This window comes from Dendrobates tinctorius, unplaced genomic scaffold (genome assembly GCF_039654945.1).
Source record: "Dendrobates tinctorius isolate UK_male_01 unplaced genomic scaffold, ASM3965494v1 ptg000011l, whole genome shotgun sequence".
Lineage (NCBI taxonomy): Eukaryota > Metazoa > Chordata > Amphibia > Anura > Dendrobatidae > Dendrobates > Dendrobates tinctorius.
This window is the reverse complement of record NW_027361679.1, coordinates 4,285,181-4,302,305: the sequence shown is the minus strand read 5'-3', so window position 1 is coordinate 4,302,305 and position 17,125 is coordinate 4,285,181. Positions and strand designations below refer to the sequence as shown.

The window sequence follows — 17,125 nt, the reverse complement described above, 5'->3', positions numbered from 1 at the left end:
CCGTCCATGTGCCCTGGGACTTAATTCCCAGGGATGGGATAGTACGTCATAGCGATCAGCAGCGCTTACGTGGTGAGCGCCGCTGATCGAGGCCGGGTGTCAGCTGATTATCACAGCTGACACCCGGCACAATGTGTCAGAGGCGGTCACGGACCGCCCCCGACACGTTAACCCCTTGTACACCGCGATCAAACATGATTGCGGCGTACCGGGGGTTAAAGGGAAGCATCGGCAGGGAGGGGGCTCCCTCCGTGCTTCCCTGAGCCCCCCACGGCAGCGCAATGTGCAGCGCTGCTGCGGGGGGCTCTTTCTCTACTGGCCCCCGGATCCAAGATGGCGACGGGGACCTTCGGGGGCCTGTAGGGAGCTAACTTCCTCACTGCCTGCAAAGCGCAGGCATGAGGAAGTCTGCAGCAGTGCCTGTGACAGATCGCTGATCTGTGATGTGACAGATCAACGATCTGTCACAGGACAGTGATGTCCCGCCTGGGACAATGTAATAAAGTAAAAAAAAAAAAGTGTAAAAATAATTTTAAAAAAATCGCTAAATAAATTAGAAAAAAAAAAAATATTCCCCAATAAATTCATTTTTTGAAAATAAATAACAAAACAACAAAAAAGTACATATTTGGTATCTCCGCATCCGTAACGACCCGCCCTATAAATCTGTCCCATTAGTTAACCCCTTTAGCGAACCCCTTAAAAAATATAAAACGAAGCAAAAAATAATGATTTATTATCACACCACCGAACAAAAAGTGCAATAATGCGCGATCAAAAAGACGCATATAAATATCCATGGTACCGCTGAAAACGTCAGCTTGTCCCGCAAAAAACGAGCCGCCATACAGCGTCATCTGCAAAAAATAAAAAAGTTATAGCTCGCAGAATAAAGCGATGCAAAAATAATTATTTTTTATGTAAAATAGTTTTCATTGCATAAAAGCGCCAAAACATAAAAAAAGACCTAAATGAGGTATCGCTGTAACCGTACTGACCCGAAGAATAAAACCGCTCTATCAATTTTACCTCACACGGAACGGTGTAAGCGCACCGCCCCCAAAAGAAATTCATGAAACGCTGGTTTTTGTTCATTCTGCGTCCCAAAAATCAGAATAAAAAGCAATCAAAAAATGTCACGTGCCCGAAAATGGTACCAATAAAAACGTCAACTCGTTCCTCAAAGAATAATACCTCACATGACTCGGTGGGTCAAAATATGGAAAAATTATAGCTCTCAATATGTGGTGATGCAGAAACTAGAGTTGAACGAATTTTGTTTTTTTATGGTCGAGTTTCGTTTCGTGAAACCCGACTTTTCCAAAAGTCGGGTCGAGCAAGATCGGCCGATTCTAGGGAAAAGTCGGGGTCGTCCCGAAACACGAAACCCAATGTAAGTCAATGGGGAATAAAAGTCGGCAATGAGAGGACAGGAAACACACCTACAGTGCTCATTTGAATGCCAAAAGCATCAATTCTTCTTACTTAAGCTGGTCAACCTTAATTAACTTCATAATACAAGTTACGCACTGAAAAATGGGGGTTATTTGGCTAAAGTTGTGGGGGGGGGTAGGGCTGGCCCCAGGTTTTCATGTGCCCTGGGCGAAAGAGCGCCCCTTTAACACATACCACAACTCATCATGCTCCGATACGGCAGAGAAATAGCGGTATAGTACAATGAAAAATACTTCACTTTTTACATCTCATGACGAGGCCCATCTATTTCTCCATACAGAATCATTGGTCCCATATAATGTTTGAAACAGTATATGATGAGCTCCACATAATGCTACAGTATATGTTGGTCCCCATGGATGAAGCTCCACTGTCTTATGGGCCCAAATAATGCTCCAAACATAATGGGCCCCATTTCTAATGCTCTAGTGTATAATGGGCCCTGTAAATGCTGCTCCAGTGTCTGATGTCCACCTTTGGAATGTTCCAGTGTATGGTGGGCCCCATCTATCATTCTCCAGAGTATAGTGCTCCCCAAAAATTGCTGTCCCAACATTGAAAACAATCAAATAAGTCTCCTCGCTAGGGAATCCCTGTACTATTCTGGACTCCTCGTCTTCCCCATCTTCCATCTCACTGCACAGTATTTCAACCTTGCAAGTGCTGTGATCCTGAGCAAGCAGGGGGGGCCCACTCGTTGGCGACGGCACTGGCACAGGGCCCCTGATAGTACGGTGGTGTGTCTGATGGCGGGTGGGCCGAACCTGCACTTTCATCTGCAGCTTCCTCTTTGTCACCGTGTAAGATGGAACTGTATATGGGAAGGGTAACCTGAGTTTCATCAGGGTCAGATTCAGGCCGTGTAGCGTGCGAGGGGAATGTAGTGGTCTGGGTCAATGTACCTGCAGATTCATCGAGCAGTGGCTGGGCATCAGTGCACTTGTGTCGCCCCCAGGAGTACGGTCGCCACAGTGGCATTACCTTCCTCCTAGGGAGTGTGATGTCATGCTTGGGAGCAACGAAGGATCTCTCTAGCAGGTTAACTGATTGGGCGGCGTTATTCCCACGAGTCATGACCCTCCAAACAGCGTTCATGAAGGCAAAGTGTTTGTTTTACGTGGGCAGTATGGTTGCAAAGCTGAACCTTAAAGGAATGTCCAGAAGGGCACCACCAGGAGTGGAGCCTACGGCGTAATTTGACTCAACACGGGCAACCTCAACCATGCCAGCTACAGAACAGATGCACACATTGCAAGCTTAATTCCGTTAACGAACGAGACTCCGTCATGCCCCGCGGTCCGAGTCCGGCTTACTAGAGGGACACGTGAGGCTCTGGCACATGAGATTGGCCAATAACTGGTGTGTCATGCCCTTACATGTCCGTGGCTGCATGTGCGCTACACTGAAAAGGCCAGCGTTTGTCGCTTACAGGTGCAGATAACCCGCTGGACAACGTTAGTGATGGGGATCACTGATTACAATTATTACTCGCGAACGATGATTTCCCAGTAAGTGCAGGTCAACCGCAGTTCTGGAATTAGGCCTAACCGTCATTCCTGAAAAAAATGAAAAACTTACGTGTGCAAACCACAGGTGCTGTAGCTTGCTTAACAGCTCGCCAGCCGTTCTCACGCCCAGTATGGGTTACATGTGATTGCACAAAGGTGAGAAAGGGTACCGTATCCCCGGATAACATGTATGGATAGCGTACACATTCAAAAGATATGTCTATACATCAGGAGGCAGGCTCAGACGGTGTAAGGCCCAGTATGGCTTGCAAGTGATTGCACAAAGGTGAGAAAGGGTACCGTATCCCCGGATAACATGTATGGATAGCGTACACATTCAAAAGATATGTCTATACATCAGGAGGCAGGCTCAGACGGTGTCAGGCACAGTATGGCTTGCAAGTGATTGCACAAAGGTGAGAAAGGGTACCGTATCCCCGGATAACATGTATGGATAGCGTACACATTCAAAAGATATGTCTATACATCAGGAGGCAGGCTCAGATGGTGTAAGGCCCAGTATGGCTTGCAAGTGATTGCACAAAGGTGAGAAAGGGTACCGTATCTCCGGATAACATGTATGGATAGCGTACACATTCAAAAGATATGTCTATACATCAGGAGGCAGGCTCAGACGGTGTAAGGCCCAGTATGGCTTGCAAGTGATTGCACAAAGGTGAGAAAGGGTACCGTATCCCCGGATAACATGTATGGATAGCGTACACATTCAAAAGATATGTCTATACATCAGGAGGCAGGCTCAGACGGTGTCAGGCACAGTATGGCTTGCAAGTGATTGCACAAAGGTGAGAAAGGGTACCGTATCCCCGGATAACATGTATGGATAGCGTACAAATTCAAAAGATATGTCTATACATCAGGAGGCAGGCTCAGACGGTGTCAGGCACAGTATGGATTTGACGGCCCAGACTACACAGCGGAGGAGCAGGGAGAGGTAAAGATTGCAAATGCTGGGGCCCTGCCCAAGCAAGGGGGGCCCACTCGTGGGCGTCGGTACTGGCACTGGGCCCCTCATAGTACAGCGGTGTGTCTGACGGCGGGTGTGCACCACCACCGTCAGAGACACTTGATTACACTATGAGGGACCCTGTGCCAGTGCCCGCGCCCAAGAGTCGGCCTACCTACCTGTCCAGGGCAACGGCACTCGCACGGTGTCGTGCGCTAGGTGGTGACCCCGGCCATGGGGGGGGGAGGCAGCACAGTTAGGGAGTTTTAGAAAGTGGCATATGTTGATGTTGGACATTCAGCTGATGCAAAAGGCGAAATAGGTCAAGTCCCAGGAAGAGGTGGACCAAAGCAAGCCATTTTTCTGTCACCCTATGTGTCATCAGGGGAAGGTGGGACAAAATCCTTGGAAACCCATGCATGGTACATTTTAATGAAGGTTAGATCATCCACATTTTGGGTTGACAGACGGGTCCTTTTTTCTGTCAGGATTGATCCAGCTGCACTGAAGACTCTTTCCGATAGCACACTTGCAGCTGGGCAAGCGAGCTCCTGTAAGGCATATTGTGCCAATTCAGGCCAGGTGTCCAGTTTAGCAGCCCAATAGTCAAAGGGGAATGACCTGTGTGGGAGAACATCGATATGGGAGGAAAAGTAGTTTGTAACCATAGTTGACAACTGCTGTCTCCTGTCACTTTCCATCGATGCTGTATTACCAGTTGTGTGAGCGGTACTTGAAAAATCAGTCCACAACATTGTCATGAAACCCCTGTCTCCAACGCCACTTCTGCTGTGTGCACCATGAACACCTCTGCCAAGCTGCCCCCGGCCCGTACGGCTCGTGTGAGAACCATCACCGCTGCTGTGTGCTGGGAATGCCTCAAGCAACCGATTTACCAGAGTTGCTTGTTTATTAGCCAATATTAGGTCAAGGTTCTCCTGTGGCATGATGTTTTGCAATTTGCCTTTATAGCGTGGATCCAGGATGCTGGCCAACCAGTAGTCGTCATCGTTCATCATTTTGGCAATGCGGGGGTCCCTTTTTAGGATCCGCAAGGCATAATCTGACATGTGGGCCAATGTTCCCGGTGTCAATGATGCACTGCGAGTGTTGGTTGGAGGAGCACTTTCTGGCAAATCCACATCCCTCCAGTCACGCACAAACCCTGTACCAGACCTTGCCACGCCAACATTTTCACTTGCCCCACGAGATGCATCCTCCTCCCCTAAGTAATCATCCCCATCATCATCCTCCTCCTTTTCTTCCTCCAACTCGTCCAGGAGAGGTCCCTGAGCAGACAATGGCTGAATGTCATCAAGGATTCCCTCCACCTCTTCCTCCTCGTCAACATTGGCTGCAGACGCCTGCTCCTTAAGGTGCGTCAAAGTTTGCATGAGCAGACGCATAAGTGGGATGCTCATGCTTAGGATGGCGTCGTCTGCGCTTACCAGCCATGTGCATTCCTCAAAACACTGAAGGACTTTACAGAGGTCTTTCAGCTTCGACCACTGCACACCTGTCAACTCCATGTCTGCTCTCAAAGTGCCTGGCCGTGTATCCTCCCACAAATGCATTATGGCCTGCCTCTGCTCGCACAGCCGCTCCACCATGTGCAGGGTGGAGTTCCACCTTGTTGCAATGTCGATAATGAGGCGGTGGTTGGGAAGGTGGAGCAATCGCAGCTTCTGCATACGAACGGAGTGTACAGGCGACCGGCAGATGTGCGCGCACAGTCTTCGCACCTTATGGAGCAGGGCTGTTAACTCCGGATAATTTTTGAGGAAGCACTGCACCACCAGGTTCAAGGTGTGAGCCAAGCAAGGTATGTGGCTGAGTTTTTAAAGGGCTATGGCTGCCACAAAATTACGGCCGTTATCACTAACTACCTTGCCTGCCTCAAGATGTACACTGCCCAGCCATGACTCAGTTTGTCGCTTCAAGTACTCGGCCAGCACCTCGGCGGTGTGTCTGTCGCCCAAACACATCATCTGCAACACAGCCTGCTGACGCTTTCCACTAGCTGCTCGATAGGGGGACACCTTGTGTGCAACAGTGGCAGCTGCAGATGGAGTGCTCGTACGACTGCGCTCTGTGGACGAGCTTTCGCTTCTGCAGGAGGAGGGTGGAACGCCTACAGCCAACTGTTTCCTATACCGTGGGCTAGGCAGCACTGTCCCACCACCGCTGTCCCCTGTGGACCCTCTATCCACCACATTAACCCAGTGCGCAGTGATGGACACGTAACGGCCCTGGCCATGCCGACTTGGACCATGCATCAGTTGTGAGGTGCACTTTTCCACTCACTGACTGCTTGAGTGCATGGACAATGCGGTCTTTCACATGATGGTGGAGGGCTGGGATGGCTTTGCGAGAGAAGTGGCGACTGGGTAGGTCATAGCGTGGTACTGCATAGGCCATGAGTTCGCGGAAAGCTGCGCTTTCCACCAACCGATAGGGCATCATCTCAAACGAGATTAGTTTGGCAATGTGGGCGTTCAAACCCAGTGTACGTGGATGAGAGACTGAGTACTTTCTTGACCTACTCATAGTGTCTGGGAGGGTGAGCTGGACTTGAGAGCTGCATATGGTGGAAGTAGCGGTGGACAGGGCGGACTGAGAGAGGGTTGATGATGGTGATGGAGTTGGTGTTCTTTCTGATGGCCTAGATTCAGTATTTCGTTGATATAACAGTGGGATTCCCTGACTGCTGTGGCCTTGCAACGACACCTCAACATTTGCTGCTGTGCTAACCGGTGGGCTTACAGTGGGGGAAACAATGTAGCGTTGCTGACTACCTTCTTTGTGATCAGTTGCACATGTGGCACTTGAGGTTTGGTGTTGTGTCCACGCTTGCAAGTGCATGCTGGTTAAATGACTAAGCATGCAACTGGTATTCAAATTTTTCCCTCGGCTAAAGGTCTTTGCGCACTTCTTACAGATAACCTTGGCCTGATCATGAGGATTTTGTTCAAAAAAGTGCCACACTGCACTCTTCCTACTTTGGCAGACATTTTGCGGCCTAGCACGCTGTGATGTTTTGACCCTCTGGACAAGCTGTCCAGCAACTCTTTTGATTTTTGGAACCTGTCTTTGGAGTGCTCCGGGCCTGCCAGATAACAGCTGTTGCGATGTTGATGTCTGCTGTGGATGCTCCTCATCTGAGCTATTGGAAGCAGCACCCTCTTCCCCCAATGGATGCCAATCTGGGTCAACAACTGGGTCATCCATCACCTTCTCTTCAATGTCATGTGCACCTTCCTCTGTGTCACCGTGTATGGTGGTATAGTGTGTGGGAAGGGGCACCTGAGTCTCATCAGGGTCAGAATCTGGCTCTGTACACTGCGAGGACAATGTAGTGCTCTGAGTGAATGTACCAGCAGAATCATCTATCAGGGGCTGTGCATCAGTGCACTCCATGTCAGATTCATCTTGGCCTGGGTAATTCACCATTTCACTTGATAATCCAGGCATGGTATGTGAAAACAGCTCCATGGAGTAATCAGTAGTATGGCCTGCGTCATCCTTCAATCTTGGTTGTGGTGAAGGACACAAGGAAAGGTGTGGTTCATGAACATGAGCCTCCAATGACGACTCAGTGCTTTTACTTTTTACAACTTCAGAAGAGGAGGCGATAGAGCTGGAGGCTGAGTCAGCAATGTAAGACAAAACTTTTTCCTGATGCTCTGGCGTTAAAAGCGGTTTGCCAACTCCTAGAAAACTAAGCCTTCGAAGCCTTATGGAGCCAGATGATGATGCAGGCTCAACACCTCCTGCATTCGGGCCTATTTTGCTTTTGCCACTACCATCAGATCCACCACCAACACCATCATTACCAGCTGCCAACCCCCGCCCAATTCCACGGCCTCTTCCACCAGCCTTCCTCATTTTTGGTAGAAATGTAGACAAAATCCTACAAACTATATAGTAATGTAAAACAAGGTACAAGGTGTCTATAGGACAGGGGAGATTTAGATTTTCTGCAGACACTTGTGGACACTGGACACTTGGATTGTGTGAGGCCCACTGAATATCACAGCGCTATGTCACAGGCTCGATGGCACAGGTGTGAAAAAAGTGACTACAGGATAAGGGAGATTTTGAATTTCTGCAGACACTTGTGGACACTGGACACTTGGATTGTGTGAGGCTCACTGAATATCACAGTGCTATGTCACAGGCTCGATGGCACAGGTGTGAAAAAAGTGACTACAGGATAAGGGAGATTTTGAATTTCTGGGAGATTTTGAATTTCTGCAGACACTTGGATTGTGTGAGGCCCACTGAATATCACAGCGCTATGTCACAGGCTCGATGGCACAGGTGTGAAAAAAGTGACTACAGGATAAGGGAGATTTTAAATTTCTGCAGACACTTGTGGACACTTGGATTGTGTGAGGCCCACTGAATATCACAGCGCTATGTCACAGGCTCGATGGCACAGGTGTGAAAAAAGTGACTACAGGATAAGGGAGATTTTGAATTTCTGGGAGATTTTGAATTTCTGCAGACACTTGTGGACACTGGACACTTGGATTGTGTGAGGCCCACTGAATATCACAGCGCTATGTCACAGGCTCGATGGCACAGGTGTGAAAAAAGTGACTACAGGATAAGGATTTTAAATTTCTGCAGACACTTGTGGACACTGGACACTTGGATTGTGTGAGGCCCACTGAATATCACAGCGCTATGTCACAGGCTCGATGGCACAGGTGTGAAAAAAGTGACTACAGGATAAGGGAGATTTTGAATTTCTGCAGACACTTGTGGGCACTGGACACTTTTGGATTGTGTGAGGCCCAATGAATATCAGAGCGCTATGTCACAGGCTCGATGCATGTGTGAAAAAAGTGACTACAGGATAAGGGAGATTTTGAATTTCTGCTGACACTTGTGGACACTTTTGGATTGTGTGAGGCCCAATGAATATCAGAGCGCTATGTCACAGGCTCGATGCAGCAGGTGTGAAAAAAGTGACTACAGGATAAGGGAGATTTTGAATTTCTGCAGACACTGGACACTTTTGGATTGTGTGAGGCCCAATAAATATCAGAGCGCTATGTCACAGGCTCGATGCAGCAGGTGTGAAAAAATTGACTACAGGATAAGGGAGATTTTGAATTTCTGCAGACACTTGTGGACACTGGACACTTTTGGATTGTGTGAGGCTCACTGAATATCAGAGCGCTATGTCACAGGCTCGATGGCACAGGTGTGAAAAAAGTGAATTGTAGAATTGGGCAGAATAGGAATCTCCCTAGAGTGTAGGTCTGTAAGAACGGAACAAGTCCTCCACTTATCCTTCCACAGTGACACACAGATAGCTTCACTGTGGCTGTGATAACAGCCGTTACACGGTACTGTGTGAGGAGCGTACACCGCTGTATGGTGTGAATAAATGCACGCTCAGTACCTTAGCAGGACAAAAAAAAAATTGGGATTGCTTTTAAAAAAGCAGTTTGCAGAGCAGTGGGGAAACAGCAATGCAGCTGTCAGGAAGCCTTAGAAGGCAGCCTAACAACCAACACCGCTGATCCACCACAATATAGCCTCCCCTTGCACTGCACACACAGTGACTGGTGTGTTGCACAGGCAAAATCGCTAGCAGCAGAAGCAGTTTTTTTGTCTTCTTCCCTGCCTAACGCTTTCCCTACAGAATCAGCAACCTCTCCCTATGCTAAGATCGGCAGAAGTAAGATGGCAGTCGGCGTGCACGCCCTTTTATAACCCCTGTGACGCCCACCAAAGCAAGCCAATCACTTGCATGCCCTTCTGAAAGATGGTGGCGACCCCTGCCTATGTCATCACGTTGCCCACAGTGTCCGTGGATCCTGATTGGCTGAAAAAGAGCGCTAAACAAACTTTTGAAACGCGACCTCGTGGCCGACCTCATCCTAGGGTCTGGTTTCGTTTCACGAAACCCGACTTTGCCAAAAGTCGGCGACTTTTGAAATTGTTCGACCCGTTTCGCTCAACTCTAGCAAAAACTATTTTTTACAATAAAAAGCGTCTTTTAGCGTATGACAGCTGCCTAAAAATAAAAACCGCCATAAATAGTAAATCAAACCCCCCGTTATCACCTCCTTAGTTAGGGAAAAATAATAAAATTAAAAGAAAATGTATTTATTTCCATTTTCCCATAAGGGTTAGGGCTAGGGCTGAGATTAGGGTTAGGGGTGTGTTGGGGTTAGGATTGGAGTTAGAATTGGGGGGTTTCCACTGTTTGGGCACATCAGGTGCTCTCCAAATGCAACATGGCGTCTGATCTCAATTCCAGCCAATTCTGAGTTGAAAAAGTCAAATGGTGCTCCTTCCCTTCCAAGCTCTGCCATGCGCCCAGTGTTTTACCCCCACATGTAGGGTATCAGCCTACTCAGGACAAATTGCAAAACAACTTTTGGGGTCCAATTTCTCCTGTTACCCTTAGGAAAACAAAAAATTGGGGGCAAAAATATCATTTTTGTGGAAAAAAAATATTATTTTCACGCCCGAGCGTTATAAACTTCTGTGAAGCACTTGGGGGTTCAAAGTGCTCACCACACATCTAGATAAGTTCCATAGGGGGTCTAGTTTCCAAAATGGGGTCACTTGTGGGGTTTCAATAGTTTAGGTACATTAGGGGCTCTCCAAAAGCAACATGACACCCGCAGACCATTCCATCAAAGTCTGCATTCCAAAACGTCACCATTTCCCTTCCGAGCCCCGACGTGTGCCCATACAGTAGTTTTCTCCCACATATGAGGTATCAGCGTACTCAGGACAAATTGGACAACAACTTTTGGGGTCCAATTTCTCCTTGAACCCTTGGGAAAATAAAAAAATTGGTGACTAAAAGATCATGTTTGTGGAAAAATTACGATTTTTTTATTTTTAAGCCCGGGCGTTATAAACTTCTGTGAAGCACTGGGTGGGGTTCAAAGTGCTCACCACACATCTAGATAAGTTCCTTGGGGGGGGGGTCTAGTTTCCAAAATGGTGTCATTTGTGGGGGGTTTCTACTGTTTTGGTACATTAGGGGCTTTCCAAACGCGACATGGTGTCCGATCTCAATTCCAGCCAAAAACGTCAAATGGCGCTGCTTCCCTTCCGAGCTCTGCCATGCGCCCAAATAGTGGTTTACCCCCACATGTGGGGTATCAGCGTACTCAGGACAAATTGCACAATATCTTTTAGGGTCCTGTTACCCTTGGAAAAATAAGAATTGAGGGTGAAAAGATCATTTTTGTGGAAAAAATGATTTTTTTAATTGTACCGCTGTACGTTATAAACTTCTGTGAAGCCCTTGTGGGTTCAAAGTTCTCACCACATATCTAGATAAGTTCTTTGGGGGGTCTAGTTTCCAAAATGGGGTCACATGTAGGGGGGTTTCCACTGTTTGGGTACATCAGGGGCTTTCCAAACGTGACATGGCGTCCGATCTGAATTCCAGTCAATTTTGCATTGAAAAAGTCAAACGGCACTCCTTCCCTTCTGAGGTCTGCCATGCGCCGAAACAGTGGCTCCCCCCCCACATATCAGGTATCAGCGTACTCAGGACAAATTGCACAATAACTTTTGCAGTCCAATTTCTCCTGTTACCCTTGGTAAAATAAAAATTGACCCTGAAGTTTTTTTTTGTGAAAAGTTAAATGTTCATTTTTTTTTAAATATTAAAAAAAATTCCTGTGACGCACCTAAAGGGTTAATAAACTTCTTGAATGTGGTTTTGAGCACCTTAATGGGTGCCGTTTGTAGAATGGTGTCACTTTTGGGTATTTTCTATCATTTAGACCCCTCCAAGTGGCTTCAAATGTGATGTGGTCTGTAAAAATAAAATGGTGTTGCAAAAATGAGAAATCGCTGGTCAATTTTTAACCCTTACAACTTCCTAACAGAAAAAAAATTTTGGTTCCAAAATTGTGCTGATGTAAACATGTGGGAAAAGTTATTTATTAAGTTTTTTGTGTGCCGTATTTGTGATTTAAGGGCATAAAAATTCAAATTTGGAAACTTACGAAATTTTTGCCAAATTTCCGTTTTATTCACAAATAAACGCAAGTTATATGAATGAAATTTTACCACTAACATGAAGTACAATATGTCACGAGAAAACAATGTCAGAATCACTGGGATCCATGGAAGCATTTCAGAGTTATAACCTCATAAAGGGACAGTGGTCAGAATTGTAAAAATTGGCCCGGTCATGAACGTGCAAACCACCCTTGGGGCTTAAGGGGTTAAATTTCTTGGCCACACACTATTCCACGGTCAGGGGTAAATTTCTGTGATATGTAATCCTCAAAAAAAAAAGTTCAAAAATGTATCCGAATTCAGTTACTCATCCATAGTGTATTACACGTTCTGGGGTACATTTCGGTTGTATGTAACAATCCAAAAAAGCATCACAAATTTGTCTACTAGATTAAGGCCCGATGCTATCGCATTGGGAGGATAGTGACACCCTCTTGCCATGTTAACCTTCAACACACATACTCCTCTCACCATCTCTACTCTTGTCCCCCCCCCCCTTTCACTCCACATACGACCCTTTCTCTCACTCCGTCTCTCATATTGACGCCGACATCACCGCTGCTCCACGATCGCCGACATCTTCCGCCGGCGCCATCCTGGATCCAGACGTCGTCCACGCCGGCAACATGTTCTTGCGGCGACGCCGTCTGGATCCAGGATGGCGCCGGCGGAAGATGTCGAGGATCGTGGAGCAGCGGCGATGACGGCGTCAGTATGAGAGACGGGAGTGAGAAAGGTTCGTATGTGGAGTGAAAAAAGGGGGGGGGGGGATGGGGACGTGAGTGGAGCTGGTGAAAGGTGTGTGTTGAGGAGTGGTGTGTTGAGGGTTAACATGGCAAGAGGTGTGCTGTGACGTCACCAGTTACAACTGGACGGAAGTTGTTACAACCCGGAAGCTGCTTAGCATATTTGTCTTACTAGATTATGGCCCGATGCTAGCGCATCGGGAGGATGCGATAGCATCACACCTCTTGCCATGTTAAGCCTCAACACACACACCTTTCACCATCTCCCCTCACTCTTTCACTCCACATACGACCCCTTCTCTCATACTCACGCCGTCATCGCCGCTGCTCCACGATCCCCAATAGCTTCTTCCGCCGGCCCCATCCTGGATCCAGACGTTGTCCACGCCGGCGACATGTTCTTGCGGCGACGCCATCTTGAGTATCGTGAAATCCCGCGATACTCAAGATGGCGTCGCCGGAAGAACATGTCGCCGGCGTGGATGACGTCGGGATCCAAAATGGCATCGGCGAAATCTCACGAGTTTTCACCGACACCATTTTGGATCCCGACGTCTTCCTCGCCGGCGACATGTTCTTGCAGCGACGCCATCTTGAGTATCGCGGGATTTCGCCGATCCAAAATGGCGTCGCCGCAAGAACATGTCACCGGCGTGGAGGACGTCTGGATCCAGGATGGCGCCGGCGGAAGATGTCGGAGATCGTGGATCAGCGGCGATGACGGCGCGAGTATGAGAGAAAGGGTCGTATGTGGAGTGAAAGAGTGAGTGGAGATGGTGAAAGGTGAAGAGTGTGTGTTGAGGGTTAACATGGAAAGAGGTGTGCGGTGATGTCACCGGTTACAACCGGAAGCTGCTTAGTGCATTTATTATAGATATACTGTAGAACCCACTTTGTGTGACATTTTATTGGATTGAAACAAAACCCAAAAATGGCCTGCTTCAGGTGTACACTCTCAATATTTTAATTAGGCCTTCCAGTTGTTGACTTCAAGACAATGCTTGCAGTTTTTGGCAGGCTTTGCACTGTGCAGAACCTTTTTGAGTGGAGAAGTACCATAACACTACTTTGCGCACAATATTTGTATGAGGCACTACAGTTGGTGCCTTCAAGGGTGTATTGATTACCCCGCTGCTAATTTCTGGCAGGTTTTGCACTTAGTGCATAGCCTTTGAGTCTAGGAGTACCACTACATGATAATTTGAACAGAATGAGTATGAGGCCTTCCTTTATGTCTAAAACAGGGTGTATCCGAGTCCCTCTTACATCACATTTTGACAGTTTTTGGTTCCTTCATAAATTACAGTAACATTTATTTTTTTTTACTAAAAATGTCAATTAGTTTTCTTACATTGAAAATTTTTTTTTTTTTTTTTTTTTAAATTGTGCCTTATATAAAAGTCATTATACATGAAAGAACAGGCTATCAACGCTAAAGCAGTGGACCTCTCTAAGGCCTCAGTCACACATCAGTATTTTTGATCAGTATTTCATCAGTATTTGTATGCCAAAACCAGGAGTGTCTCCAAAACAAAGAACAGGAGTCAGTCTTTCAATAATATATTTTCTCGGTAAGTTATTATTATAGCACCATTTATTCCATAGCGCTTTACATGTAAGGGGGGGGTATACATAAAAACAAGTACAATAATGTTAAACAATACAAGTCATAACTGGTACAGGAGGAGAGAGGACCCTGCCCACGAAGGCTCACAAATCTACAAGTTCCATTCCTGGCTTTGGTACACAAACACTGACGCAAAATACTGACGTGTGAATGAGCCTTAAGAGATACATTATTTCCTTTAAAAAAATTGCACTAGTTCTTCACAATAACGAATTTGTGGTTTTCAATATTATCTATTTATGCACTTCAGTACAATGTAATTTCTGCAGTTTTGTATTCTGCACCTAATATTCTGTCATTTAATAAAATTATTTTTTTTAATTGTCAAGCATCACCCATTTAACACTGTAGATTTTCCTAGCTTGAGTAAGGCACATTTTACTTCCCATGCACTACTTCTGAACATGAGGTCCAATTAATTTAGACTGGTATTGCACATCAGTCTTAATACTGTATGTAGTGGAGAACACACCTGGACGATTTTCCATTTTTTTTTACCCACATAACTGTATGAGAGCTTGTTATTTACAGGACAAGTTGTACTTTTGAAAGACATCATTTTATCATGCGTTAAGAAATTCTCATCTTGTTGGTGTGTCCAATGAGGCAGATGTGACATGAAGGAAACTTGTGCAGCCATATAAACAATATATTGGCAGGGAGCATTAGGACGCAGTGATGAGCAGAGGCTGAGTATGCATTGTTTATTAGTTTACCACTGACTTGTGCAATATTTTATGTAACTTTGACAACCCCTTTGTTTTTAAAGAAAAAAAACCCTCACCAACTGACCATAAAGTGTTACATTTATTGTAAAGATACAGGTATCCAAGAGATGATTTTAGTAAACAACTTTCCCCTTATGGTTTCCCAAATACCTTTTTTCGTGTAACATACGTTTATTAAAGTACAAACTGTGGCTCTCTAGTTACTACAATATACCCTTCTCACAACAATTTTCATTCACTGTGGTTGAAATAATCACAGTGTAATAACTAAAATCAATCAACCCATCCAAGTAGATCCCTTACAACACATCTAAAACAGCAAAAAAGGAATGGTTAACATTTATTGAAAATAAGCAAAACATTTATATTTCAATAGAAAAAAAAAAACCCCCTCTAACCCTCCAAAGCTTAAAAAATTCCCAGCCGTTGCAATGCAGAACTGGCTTCTTTGAAGCCAAAACGCAAAACTGGTTACAATCCTAATGCCGGGCTGTAACTCAGATGGGAAGTCAAGCAGATTCCAGAGACGTGAAGTTCACATCCATGTTTGATGGTTCAGTTAGACAACCTTCTGTTGTTCTTTCTTGCCAATCAAGGATTTATGAATATGAGGAATGACACCTACAAGGAAAGCAATTAAATGGATGTTTAGTAACCGCAACACATTTAGGCCAGCGATCACTGTTACTGACCAAGCCATCAGTATGATATATAATACAATAGTTAACAGTTTATAATTTTAATTGATCAAATTAGTCATAGCAGAGGATTTTACAATACATAAAAATGAATGGAACTGTACTCAAGCATACATGCTACTTTAATTGTGTGGAGGTCATAGAGCTTGGACCATCAGCACATAGATATATCCCCTTTGCCTGCAGATTTTTCCCTCTCCAGCAACAACTAGATCCCATGATGAGTTTTTGGTGAGTGTAATGGTATCGCCGCGTCCATAACGACCCGCTCTATAAAACTGTCCCATTAGTTCCGTGGGGGGGGGGGGGTCTAGTTTCCAAAATGGGGTCACTTGTGGGGAGTTTCAATAGTTTAGGTACATCAGAGGCTCTCCAAACGCGACATGACACCCGCAAACCATTCCATCAAAGTCTGCATTCCAAAACGTCACTACTTCCCTTCCGAGCCCCGATGTGTGCCCATACAGTAGTTTTCTCCCACATATGGGGTATCGGCCTACTCAGGACAAAATGGACAACAACTTTTGGGGGCCAATTTCTCCTGGTACCCTTGGGAAAATAACAAAAATTGGTGACTAAAAGATCATGTTTGTGGAAAAAAAAAAAAAAAATACGAATTTTTTATTTTCACGCCCGGGCGTTATAAACTTCTGTGAAGCACTGGGGGGTTCAAGTGCTCACCACACACCTAGATAAGTTCCTTGGGGGGGGGGTTCCACTGTTTTGGTACATCAGGGGTTTTCCAATCGTGACATGGTGTCCGATCTCAATTCCGACCAAAAACGTCAAATGGCGCTGCTTCCCTTCCGAGCTCTGCCATGCGCCCAAATAATGGTTTACCCCCACGTGTGGGGTATCCGCGTACTCAGGACAAATTGCACAATAACTTTTAGGGTCCTGTTACCCTTGGGAAAATAAAAATTGGGGGTGAAAAGATCATTTTTGTGGAAAAAAAATATGATTTTTTTTTTTTTTTTTAATTGTACCGCTGTACATTATAAACTTCTGTGAAGCCCTTGTGGGTTCAAAGTTCTCACCACATATCTACAGTCATGGCCAAAAGTTTAGAGAATGACACAAATATTATATTTTCACATGATCTGCCTCCCTCTGGTTTTTATGTGTATTTGTCAGATGTTTTTATCACATACAGAAATATAATTGCAAATCATATTCTGAGTAACAAAAGGTTATATTGACAGTTAGAATGAGTTAATGCAACAAGTTAATATTTGCAGTGTTGACCCTTCATGATCTCAGCAATTCTCCCTGGCATGCTCTCAATCAACTTCTGGATCAAATCCTGACTGATAGTCAATTCTTGCAAAATCAATGCTTTTATTTTGTCTGAATTTGAAGGTTTTTGTTTGTCCACCCGTCTCTTGA

The 17,125-nt window shown here is 45.7% G+C and overlaps 1 protein-coding gene across 2 annotated transcripts in view; it reads right to left on the bottom strand.

Moving 5' to 3' along the window:
- Nucleotides 1–15,101: 15,101 nt before the first annotated feature.
- LOC141100716 (histone H2A.Z-like) overlaps nucleotides 15,102–17,125 on the bottom strand; it is a 73,125-nt gene continuing 71,101 nt past the window's right edge. For both annotated transcript variants that reach the window (XM_073589382.1, XM_073589374.1), the window contains exon 5: nucleotides 15,102–15,662. In XM_073589382.1, coding sequence (XP_073445483.1) covers nucleotides 15,601–15,662 — 62 coding nt within the window. In that variant the 3' untranslated portion in view covers nucleotides 15,102–15,600. The remainder of the gene's footprint in view (nucleotides 15,663–17,125) is intronic.